The following is a 12,341-nucleotide window of genomic DNA, read 5'->3' on the forward strand; positions in this document are numbered from 1 at the left end:
TTTTGTGTGTTTTATAGAATTTTCTGTTTAACTTTCAGTTTGTTCCGGATGATATGAAGGATGAAAAGTACTGGGCACGGCGCCGCAAAAATAACTTGGCAGCAAAGAGGTCTCGTGATGCAAGGCGTGTCAAGGAAAATCAAATAGCACTGCGTGCAGGATTTTTAGAGAAGGAGGTGAGTGTTTACTTAGCTGTGTATGCAAGCTGAAAATAAATTTCAGAAAATCCATGTACATAAAATGATAATGCCAAATTGTTTAAGGAAAAAGTTAAGATTGTCAGGAATTATTTAACTCTGAAATAACAAATAGCCTTTCCTTCCACTGTACTGTATACCTCAAGAGACATTATAAATTCACTATAACATGTAAACAGAATATTTGAATGCTTTAGTGTGAACTAGTCATATAGCAGTGTTGTTTTGGCTCTGGATAGATATTCAGGAGTAGAGGGCTACAAATCCCCATCCTTGCATTATTTGTGTTGGGCAAGTGCCATACGGTTCGTTCAAAAAAGCTGTGCCAAATCTCCAGACCAATCTTTATACCCTGCCCCTAATGGCCTCAATTTTAAATAACACTCTCAGCAGCTCTTCTTAAATCTTATTGATGAAAGTATTTTTAGGCCAACATTCATATGTATTCAGCTGTTGTTAGTTACATAAGATGCAGCACTATAATGTTTCTAATGATGTAATCAACACTCAGCTTATAGAAAAATATGAAATTTGAGTATCTTAAGTAAAGGTGAACAGGAGAGACTATTTACGTACATCCTGAATGGTTAATATAATAGCTTTCATGAAAATTGTTTAATGTATCTGTATGGCATGGAAAATATCTGCGCAATGGTGGAATTGTTGTTGGCGTGTGTTGTGTTTCTTGTTTAGAAAGAAACTTGTTCCCTTCACTCAAAATACTGGCTGCTGGCAGTAATAAGGCCCACTTTACTCTTTGCCATCAAGCTTACATACATTACAACTCAGTTTCATCTTGGATTTACTTTTCTGTTTGTAAGCTGTATGTTAACAGTGACAGACAGTAATATGGATAAGTTTACTGGTAAGGAGTTGTCAAATATGCACCTTGTGTATGGTTTTACTGAATACAATGGAGGAGAGGTGCAACAGCATGATGCTGAGCTGTTCTCATAGTTATGGAAACCCCATCATAGTATTTTTGCATCAGTCTGAGGGTTATTCCATTACATTGTGTGTTTTGTGTCATTTTACATTTTAATGATTACATATTACAGGCTTTTTCATTCTTGGTAAAGTGTAATCACAGGAATAAATGTAACTGGGCTGACCAACTGAGTAAGTTGTAATTATGTAATTACTGTGTAGTGAGCTACCAGAGACCATAGGACCCTTATACCAAAATATTCAGAAAAATGTGCTGGACAACCTCAGTCCCCTGACAGTCTCATATAAGACACTTGTCTTTATTGTTCGATATTCTCATGTCCTAATGTAACTATTATAATTCGGTATCTCCATCAACACATTTAACTTGGCTTTATAAATTTCTCACAACATGAAACAATATCAGGTGTAGAATAATAACCACTACCAGTCACAATAAAAGATGATTTTAAATGTGTGACCAGTTTTGGGCTTGTGCCAACCTTCAGGTGATTTGCATTCAGTTACATGTTTTAGTGCTCAAAGTTGGAGATTACTGTTTAAATAAAAAATAATTCCATGATTACTACATAGACCCAACTGAAACAGTTGTAAGTTGCTGAGTGACATGTGCTATAAAGTATTATAGTACTTACATACAGCTGGAGTGTGAATGTCATTTCCACATTACATTCAGTTACAAAAATATCTCAATTTTTTACACATTAACTGTATATTATACATCATGGTAAATTTTGGTACTTCTATGTTACGCCTTTAATACATTAGATGTTAATAACATAAGAACAACATACATTCACAACATCTGTTGTTGTTGTTGTGGTCTTCAGTCCAGAGACTGGTTTCATGCAGCTCTCCATGCTACTCTATCCTGTGCAAGCTTCTTCATCTCCCAGTACCTACAGCAACCTACATCCTTCTGAATCTGCTTTGTGTATTCATCTCTTGGTCTACCTCTACGATTTTTACCCTCCACACTGTCCTCCAATACTAAACTGGTGATCCCTTGATACCTACCAACCAATCCCTTCTTCTGGTCAAGTTGTGCCACAAACTTCTCTTCTCCCCCCTCCTATTCAATACTTCCTCATTAGTTATGTGATCTACCCATCTAATCTTCAGCATTCTTCTGTAGCACCACATTTCGAAAGCTTCTATTCTCTTCTTGTCTAAACTATTTATCGTCCATGTTTCACTTCCATACATGGCTACACTCCATACAAATACTTTCAGAAATGACTTCCTGATACCTAAATCTATACTCGATGTTAACAAATTTCTCTTCTTCAGAAACACTTTCCTTGCCATTGCCAGTCTACATTTTATATCCTCTCTACTTCGACCATCATCAGTTATTTTGCTCCCCAAATAGCAAAACTCATTTACTACTTTAAGTGTCTCATTTCCTAATCTAATTCCCTCAGCATCACCCGACTTAATTCGACTACATTCCATTATCCTCGTTTTGCTTTTGTTGATGTTCATCTTATATCCACATTTCAAGACACTGTCCATTCCATTCAACTGCTCTTCTAAGTCCTTTGCTGTCTCTGACAGAATTACAATGTCATCGGCGAACCTCAAAGTTTTTATTTCTTCTCCATGGATTTTAATACCTACTCTGAATTTTTCTTTTGTTTCCTTTACTGCTTGCTCAATATACAGATTGAATAACATCGGGGATAGGCTACAACCCTGTCTTACTCCCTTCCTAACCACTGCTTCTCTTCCATGTCCCTCGACTCTTATAACTGCCATCTGGTTTCTGTACAAATTGTAAATAGCCTTTTGCTCCCTGTATTTTACCCCTGCCACCTTTAGAATTTGAAAGAGAGTATTCCAGTCAACATTGTCAAAAGCTTTCTCTAAGTCTACAAATGCACAACATCTAACATGTTTAAATAGGAAAATAGCCATTTTTGTGTGCATGGAAATTATTTCCACCTACAGACTTCCATTGTCCATGTTTCTACATGACTTTCACATGAGAGTGAAAATTAGTCCAGTCACTAATATTATGTAAGTTCAAGATGTTCCAGCAATATGCAATTAGTGTTGTCCAAATACTACTGATGCCTCGTCTCTATACCAGAAATGGGTGATTAATTAGATAATTTTGGAAGCCAGCACAAAGATTAAGTGTGTATTTTATGTGCATGTACCTGTGCCTCATTGGGTTGTTCTCACTTACTGTAGGCTGGCAATAGCACACCATATGCCTTGCTAACTCATGAAAACACATTTTTTGATTTTAATCTATGAACTGAAATTTAAATGGATTAAGGTGAAATAGAATGTATTAAAGAAGCAAGTGCATTTTATGTTAGCAAAATTTCATGTCATTTTCAGTGTAGAAAATTTTAAAATATGGTGCTGCACACAATGGGACTTCACATTTTACACATGAGTAAGATGTTTGTTTTTGAAAGCCTCATCTTCTACATCTACATATGATGGTTACTCCATACTCTCTTTTTGGACATTTCTTTGTTGTGCTTGGTAAATAATCTGGAAAATTGCCTGTCTATACGACAGTAACTTTTGGTCTTCAAAGTGGGCATCCAACTGAGGATACTTGCATTCTGTAATTTTTGCTACTGTGATTTTTATATGGAACATATACATAATTATAATGAAACTTACAGTGCCCAATAAATGGTAAAAAGTTTGTGGTAGTTTTTTGCTGTTGTGGATCATTTGAGTGCTTTGCAACTGGTAATAGCTCCTATCCTCCCACATCCAGGTTGTTATCCATGACAATTTGCTTTTGCATTGTGTCATTCTTAGAATTTTCCTCTAGAAATGCATAGTCATGATAGATGATGACCATTATGGCACATCTCCTGCCCTTACATTTCGTCAAACTCTGTGTGTTTCTGGACACTTTACATATTCTCACTTCTTCAATCGTTCGTTTCTTGTGAAGTAGGACCCCAGCCTTTCACTCTTTCTATCTTGTCATATTGTGTCAAAGACACCAACATTCTCAGTTGCTAGTTTGGATATTGTACTAATTTTTTAGGTAAATTCAGTAACATTTTACAAGTCTATAATGTGCAGGTTCCAAAACAGTGAAATTAGCTGACCTATAACTTGACATTTCCGTTACCTACAAGCCCCTCTGAGAACATGCAGACCATTGATAGAACTATCAGTCATGCCCAATAAGTTATTTGCTTGTTGGTGGATCATAAAAGCTTAAATGATTTCTGAAGTAGATTTTTTTTTCATGCATACCATTATACCATATTTGCCCAAAGTCAGTCTCTCTCTCTCTCTCTCTCTCTCTCTCATCCCTAGAATTGTGACTGTTGCTTTGATTGACTGTTGACAAGACCTTCATAAAGGAATATACTCATTCACAGACTCTGCATAATAATAATAATAATCTGCCCTTTGGCAAAGTCACTTACCTCAGTGGATTTCCCCATTTGCAGTCTTTGCTATGATGACCCCTGTCTGTGTCACTCCATTTACATACATTTGTTACTGCGTCATGTGCCAGCAGGTAGCATCCAATATTGTGGTGTGCACTGGCCATAATGTTTTGGCTTATTGGTGTACATACTGTCACCACTGATACAAAAGTTGCACTTGGAATGGTCTATGTAAGTTTGTGGGAAAGGTTTTAGGTGCTCTTTGTGACATGGCTGTATAGACAGAGTGGGGACTTGCCTATTCACTCTTCGGTTTGCAGACTGACTGTACCAGGTTCTACTTTTCTGACATTACATGTTAATGTGCAAGATATCTAAAATTATTTGAAAGCAGTTAAATTCTTCCATTTGATGAAATTAATAAATGGAACTTGTAATCACATCTATACACAACTGCAAAATAGTTGTCAGAATAGAAGTAACTGAAGATAACCACTCATTCAATTAAATCCAGTCGGCCTTCTTTGATGGGAGAATGAAGATTTGTGTGTATGTATAGGTCTCTGTGCTCTGAAGAAGACCAAACATTTACATCTTAAGCTACTACATTCCAGTTTTTATTTATGTGCCCGTCTAACACGTAATACTTCTGCCATGTAGCAGATAGTCAGACCATTAATCATTTTGTTACTGTTATGTATAATGTAATAATTGGAACAAATTTTACATTATCAGTAATAACTGGAAGCAATCAACTTCTTTTTGTGTACTTAACACAATTCAACACTACTTTTCAGGAGACAGTGCTCTCATCATCAAGTTGTCAATAGTCAGAACTAAAAGCTCTTAACATCATATGTGCAGTGTTTATAAATAAAATTTTCATAAATTATATTGTGTTTCGGGTCCTCAGTTCTTGGGCAGTTTTAAAGTAAGATGAAGACCTGTAGTCCAACATCTTTTTATTTCATTTTATGAAAGACACAAATGTGTTTTAATAGATTTCTATGCTTTAACCACATTAGCTAAATGTTGACAACTTGGTGATGAGAGAATTGATTCTCAGTAGCTGATGTTATTGTTGTGGGTTAATACAATTAAAGTGGTTGAATGCTACCAGTAATTCCTGATAAAATATAACAATAACTACATCACATCTGATAAATGAATAACAGGAAACTATACATCCTGTTTATCATGAAAGCAGCATAACTGTAGCATATATTCTTGAAACTCAAGTGTTCAGTTTATTAGGAGAGTCATATATTAAAAATTTATAATGTCATTGACAGCAAACTTCACTTATTACATTTTAACTGTGATTTTAATTTTTATATTTTCTTTTTCAGAACATGAACCTACGACAGGAGCTGGACCGATTGAAGAAAGAGAACATGCTGTTAAGAGACAAACTATCAAAGTTCACAGATGTGTAGTTGGGTACACAAGTCTAACATGGCCACCTTGTCCACAATATTGATGCAGTTCCTAAAACAAAGTAGACTCACACAGCAAATATGTTTATATCATGAGATGGAATGCTTAACTTTTTGAATTCCATTTAATTATACATGCATAACTGGAAGTTGAACCTTATTTCATCTCAATTGTGACCACAATAGTTACTGCTGAATATGTTGAAAACTCATTGTAATTCAGCTGAACTGTTGCAATTAATGTATTATCTCAGTGTTTACAGTATGAGGTGAGGTGGCCACAAGAATGGACTAATATCATTTGTCAAAAGGAACAAAATGACTTTTGGCAGCAATTATTTCATGTGTCATACCTATCACCAGTTTCACATGATGGAGCAATTGGAAATTTATGTGCTTCTGACCTTTAAAGAAAGCAGCTTTTGTCACCAACTGCAGAAGCTATCTAGGAGGTAAATAAGTAACACAGTTCTGGCAGCTATTAACCACCAGCCTCCACATTTAAAAAAATGCAAAATCTTATTCATTAAAGTAGCATCCATTCATACAGGGACAATGTATTTTACTGTCTAAGTACATTAATGTCTGTTGTTAATGAACAGTCAAGACATGAGCACATCTGTACATGAATAATATTATTGTAATTTAGAGTATCATAGTGTAGACTTGTGATTGTTTTAACTGATGACAGGGTATAGGATTTTAGAATGCTCAGAAATATATATATATATTTTTAATTCAATATATATGAATAGTAACATTTACTCAGATGAAATGATATCAAACTTGTTATGTATTTACACATGAAGCAAACACACATGTGCACACACATGATTAATTGTGACATTGTTATGCACTGAGGAAGCTAGTTCAAAACTGAGCACTTTACATAGAACAGACAGGGTACTGATTAGATTCTCAGAGTGAAACAAATATACACAAGGAGAAAATAGACAGGTTGATACATATGTTGAAGACATCTGGGAGTGAATAAAACAAATAAATTAGGATTGTTAAATCACTGTACAAGTGTGAGTAGCAAATCATGAAGTAGACTAACAGAAATTTCTGTTATGAAACCATTGGCATCCTTGTTACATTGTTAATAAAAAAAGGCTTGTAGCACTTTTATCACATGTGGACAGAGCAACTGTACACAAACTTAATTGACAAGAAAGCTGTGCCTTGATATTACCGGTATCCATTACGAATATAAAAGAAAGTTGTCTAAGGGTTTACTTTGTTTAAAAAAAGTTAATGAAGAAAGGTTTCTCAAGGACACTGAATGTAAATTTGCTAGGTTTTACCATAGTTTCCTCCGTGTTTATCAATTCTGACAAGAACTCACTCTTATTATTCGTAAATATATGTTTTGTTTTCTCTTTCTGGCTGTTTGATATTTTTAATTAAATGTTTGAATAAATAACAAACAATTGTATAAAGTATGTTCTTTTCCTCCATAAATATAAAGCAACTGTTATCGCTGTTTCTGTTTACATATTCCATAAAACTTATTTACCGGCAGGCCGGAAATACTGGTGTCAAGAGATATCTACACTTTATGCATCTATCTATGTGTGTAAGCCGTTGCTGCTGGCAGGAACGCATTCAAATACAATTGAGCAAATAGTAAATAACCTTTTATAGTAATGTTCAAAGTCAACTATGATAGCACCTAAAGTAATCATGTCATGATTTAAGTGTAACCATGGTTTGTGTATGCTTTCATGTAAATACTGGTAAATACATATAGCTTATTGCCCAAATATCAAAATAATCTGGTGTGAATTTTAAGTTTTCTTTCCTTTCTTTCTTTCTTTCTTTCTTTCTTTCTCTCTCTCTCTGTGTGTGCTGCTATTACCATATAGTCAAAACCAAATTGGTGTAGCTGATATTTTGTACAAAATATTAGTATAGATGTGTGTATAAAGGGGAATCGTCTCTTTGTTAAAACTTAAATCACTTTGTGTAGTGGGCGCATTGGTCTGTGTTGAACATAGTATAAATGTTCATGTTATTAATTCATGTTGTTGAAAAGTAGTATAAACTTTTTCATGTATGTTGTAAGTAATTGATCACTGACTATTTGTCAGCTAGAAGCTGATACAAAATAAGCATGTTATTGTTTCATTGTATTCTGTAGGTAAAGTTCTCGCCTGTAATATTGTTTCCACATTTTTGTTTTAAAACTCGTGAATCATAATTAACAGATAACTTTGTCAATAGAATATCTAGCTTTACTTTTTAAAAGTTGATGTTGGATATGTTGAGGTTGGATTTTGTTTATGTGAATAGCTTCAAAATAAAAATGTATATATGTTGAAATATACTAAGCCAAACAGTTCAATTGTTTTAGTGCAGAAATATAGCATGGATTTCTGATAGATGTCTATGAGATAAATATAATATATATATATATATAATATACAAATATATTTACATCACACACAATATATATATTTTATTAAGCATTTTAATGGGAACTGAATACTGTGTGTCCAAGCTTGTGTTCAGAAAATGCATGCCGCTTGGTCCACGTTGTTGGTTAGAAAGTATTGATTTTATAGTTAGTACTACAAGAAATTTCAGTGGTGAGAAATCAGTCTTGATATAAATGGTGTTGGAATAAATTTATAATGTTATTGTATGATTATATTGTAAAGCTCGGTAAGAATGTGTGAAGAGAAACAGGATACAGATCACTGTTAATGGAGTTATATTTTTATTACACTTCTTCCATAAGGATGTAAATGTTGTTAGTTGTTTAATTTGTGCATATTTCACAGTAATCAAACAAGGAGTGTTTCTGTTTGGTTAGGATGAAACCAAAACTGTATATCAGGCTTTTTATCTGGGGAAAATGTTACATTTGAACTGGGGTTTCCTTTACAGCTTGAAATTCACTCTGGTGCCTTAACAGAACACTACGCATACAATAATAGGAGATTTGCCATGTGAAATCAAGTATACTGACAACTACTGAGTTTAGTAGTTCATAGTTTCAGCAAAACTGATAGTAAATTATGCAAATATGACTCGCTAAAACATTTTCACAGTTTAATGTTAGGGTACTGCTTCAGTGGTGGATACAAGTTCACTAGTAACATGTATACAACTTGCCCCATTAGAAATACATAAAGTATTGATTTCACTGCTTTTATTTTTATTTCATTATTTTGTTTATTGTGCAACAACAGTTTTGAATATTTTAGTGATTTCTGAAATGTATCACTTTTACCTCAGTGCTGTGACTAGCATGAACTGTGTGAAAACATCATTTAGATACAGCTGCGTTATGCAGAAATACGATTTTTATATTTTACTTTTAATGGAAGTACTTTGTTATATAAATGTGGCTGTGCTGTATCTCCTACATATACAATGCAGAGTGTTAGTTTTTGATGCAGCTTATTTGAAGTAATATTTGTTACTTTCATCGAAAAAAAATGTTTCCTGTATGTCTCCATTGTCTGGCTCATGCCAGTTGGTCATCAGAGAAGTTTTAAGATAAATGGTTAACATGATAGGCAAAAAAATGAAAACTGAAAAGTGTGACATGAATAGTTAAAATAGTCACTGAGAAACAGAAAGCTAAAATTTGACTTTGTACTAAGAATTGCACTGAATGGACTTTACATGCTTGTTATGTGCTGCTTATGAATAAAAGTTGTACTCCCCATGAAACACAAGTGTTTGAAAGTAATAATGTGTTTTTTTTTTCTATTTTAAGTTACCAGTGCCCAGCCCATCCAATAATTTTACAATATACATTTCTACATCGTACTACACATTTTTCTAATTATGTAGTGCAAAAATTCTTTGTCTGAATCACTAAATAACAGATTGCTGATGTTATCCAGAGTATATAAATGTGAACCAAAAAGTAAAACAGTTATAAGAATGGAAATACCTGTCATTTTGAGCCAATAAAAAAAATTCAAGGCATAGGTCATTTAAGAGAAAAGCAAATCGGTTCTTGAGATGCTATGAGTTGGTAACCTTTCAGTGTGTGAATGAAAATGGCTAGTTCTCAGTGTAGTGGTTGACTACGGGAGAAAATGAAACCTGCGGTAAGAACAATATATGAGAAAATGTTTAATAAAATGATGCTGTTGCTTCATAACTAGAAATGCCTGTGAACAGCATGCACAAAGTGTTATGACACAAACCACTAGTTTGACACAAATTTAGTAGTAGTAGTAGAAAATGTTCTATAAAATGATGAAAAATAAAAGGAAGGCTTCTGAAGTACCAGTAAAGATGGAAACAGAGGACGATACCATTATTGAAGATCCAGGGAGCATAAAAGATCTCTGGAAAGAACATTTTAAGAAGCTGTTAAACGCTGAGGAGCAGGTACATGAGGAAACAACAAATAATGGAGAAATTAAGAGAAGTTGGGAAGCAGAATAAGGACAAATTACACGGGAAGAAATGGAAAAAGCTGTGAAGAAGATGAATGGGGGGAAAACCCTACGACCTGATGAAATATCAGTGGACATGATAAGAGCAGCAGGTCCAGTTGGAATGCAGTGGCTGTATAGAGTACTATCAAGCGTGTGGAGAAATAGTAAAATACCTGATGACTGGAGAATAGGAGACATTGTTCCCATCTTCAAGAAAGGCAATAAAAGACTTTGTAAAAACTACAGAGGAATAACCCTCATGAGTCATACAGCCAAGATTTTTGAAAGAATTTTACTAAATCGAATAAGTGAAAAGATAGAAAAGGAGCTGAGTGAAGAACAGCATGGGTTTAGGAAAGGAAGGAGCACAATCGACCTGATATTTTCTATCCGTCAACTGATGGAAAAAAGTTGGGAGTATAACAAAAGGGTGATAATGGTTTTTATAGACATAGAAAAGGCATATGACTCAGTTGACAGCAAAAGACTCTGGGAAGAACTGAAGAAGATAGATATAGAAGATGGATACATTGATGTTATAAAGGCAATGTACAGAGGCCACAATTGTAGAATTAGAACACCACTGGGGAACTCTGAATACTTCGAAATAAGACAAAGGCTTAAGCAAGGAAGTATTCTATCTCCTGCGCTTTTTAATGTTGTGATGGAGGGAATGAATAGGGCAGTTAAAGATATAGTAAAAGAAAAAGACAAAAAGATTATTTTTGCAGATGATATGGTAATATGGGGTGATGAAGAGGTAGATATACAGTTACAGCTTGATACATGGAAGGAAATAATGAAAATGTATGGATTTAAAATAAATAAAGATAAGAGTGAAGTAATGGTATTTGGAAGAGAGAAAGGAATCAATGGAAATATTACCTTGAATGGAGAACCCCTCAAAGTGGTAGAAAGTTTCACTTATTTAGGGAGTGAAATATCTAGGGGTGGAAGAATAACTAACGAAATTAATAGGAGGTTACAGAAGGGAGGCAATTTCTACCAAACAATAAAACATCTGATTTGGAATAATGAGGTGTCAGAAAGAGCAAAACTGCTTATGTATAAGAATTATTACATCCCTATTGTCACCTATGGTGGAGAAACATGGACAATGACAGAAAGGGGCTGGAGCAGACTGCAAGCAGGGGAAATGAAATTTCTCAGAGCAGTTAAGGGAAAAACAAGAATGGACAGAGTAAGGAATGTAGAGATTAGAAAGGGCCTCAAACAAGAAAGTATGAGAGAAGAAATTGAAAGAAAGAGATTAAGATGTTATGGGCATGTTAAGAGGATGCCTGAGCAGAGACTCCCCAAAATTATGGAAGAACTAAAGATGGATGGAAAAGACCTAGAGGGCGCCCAAGAACACGGTGGAAAATGGGAGTGAGAATATCTGTCGAAAGGAGAGGTGTGACCTGGCAGCAAGTGGAGGAAGAAAAGTGGTGGGAGGACCAAGACAAATGGAGAGGACTCATCAGCACCCAGACCCGGCAGTAGCTGGAGCGGGATTCGGATATAGATAGATAGATAGATAGATAGATAGATAGACAGATAGTAGAAGTAGTAATAGTGGTGGTGGTGGTGGTGGTGGTGGTGGTGGTGGTGGTGTAAGTAGTAGTAATCAGTGTCATCATCATAGATCACTTTTACAAGGATCTTGGACATGTCTTGACATACAGTTTATGAACAACAGCAATGTAACCATTTACGTACTTAACAGGTCTGGCATGACAAGGATGGAACAGGTAGTCGACCATGGTATTATAGTAAGGACATTACAGTATTTGTTTGAAGTAATTACAGGAAAACAAATGAAACCTAAATTAGGATGGTCAAATGGAGATTGGAGGCCCCCTCCCAAATAAAAGATCAGTCTGTTTTAAACAGTGCTATTTCAATCAATTTATCCCTAGCATACAGTACTTTTTTTTACAAAGATAGTTAGTTAATAATGCAAAAGGATAGCGCCAC

General features: G+C 34.7%; 1 protein-coding gene across 3 annotated transcripts in view; it reads left to right on the forward strand.

Annotated features, from left to right (window-relative positions):
• The window catches only part of LOC126268064 (hepatic leukemia factor-like), a 574,619-nt gene extending 564,955 nt beyond the window's left edge, over positions 1-9,664 (forward strand). For all 3 annotated transcript variants that reach the window (XM_049973499.1, XM_049973500.1, XM_049973501.1), the window contains 2 exons: positions 39-176; positions 5,872-9,664. In XM_049973499.1, coding sequence (XP_049829456.1) covers positions 39-176; positions 5,872-5,958 — 225 coding nt within the window. In that variant the 3' untranslated portion in view covers positions 5,959-9,664. The remainder of the gene's footprint in view (positions 1-38; positions 177-5,871) is intronic.
• Positions 9,665-12,341: the final 2,677 nt, after the last annotated feature.

Source organism: Schistocerca gregaria, chromosome 4, assembly GCF_023897955.1.
Source record: "Schistocerca gregaria isolate iqSchGreg1 chromosome 4, iqSchGreg1.2, whole genome shotgun sequence".
Classification (NCBI taxonomy): Eukaryota; Metazoa; Arthropoda; class Insecta; order Orthoptera; family Acrididae; genus Schistocerca; species Schistocerca gregaria.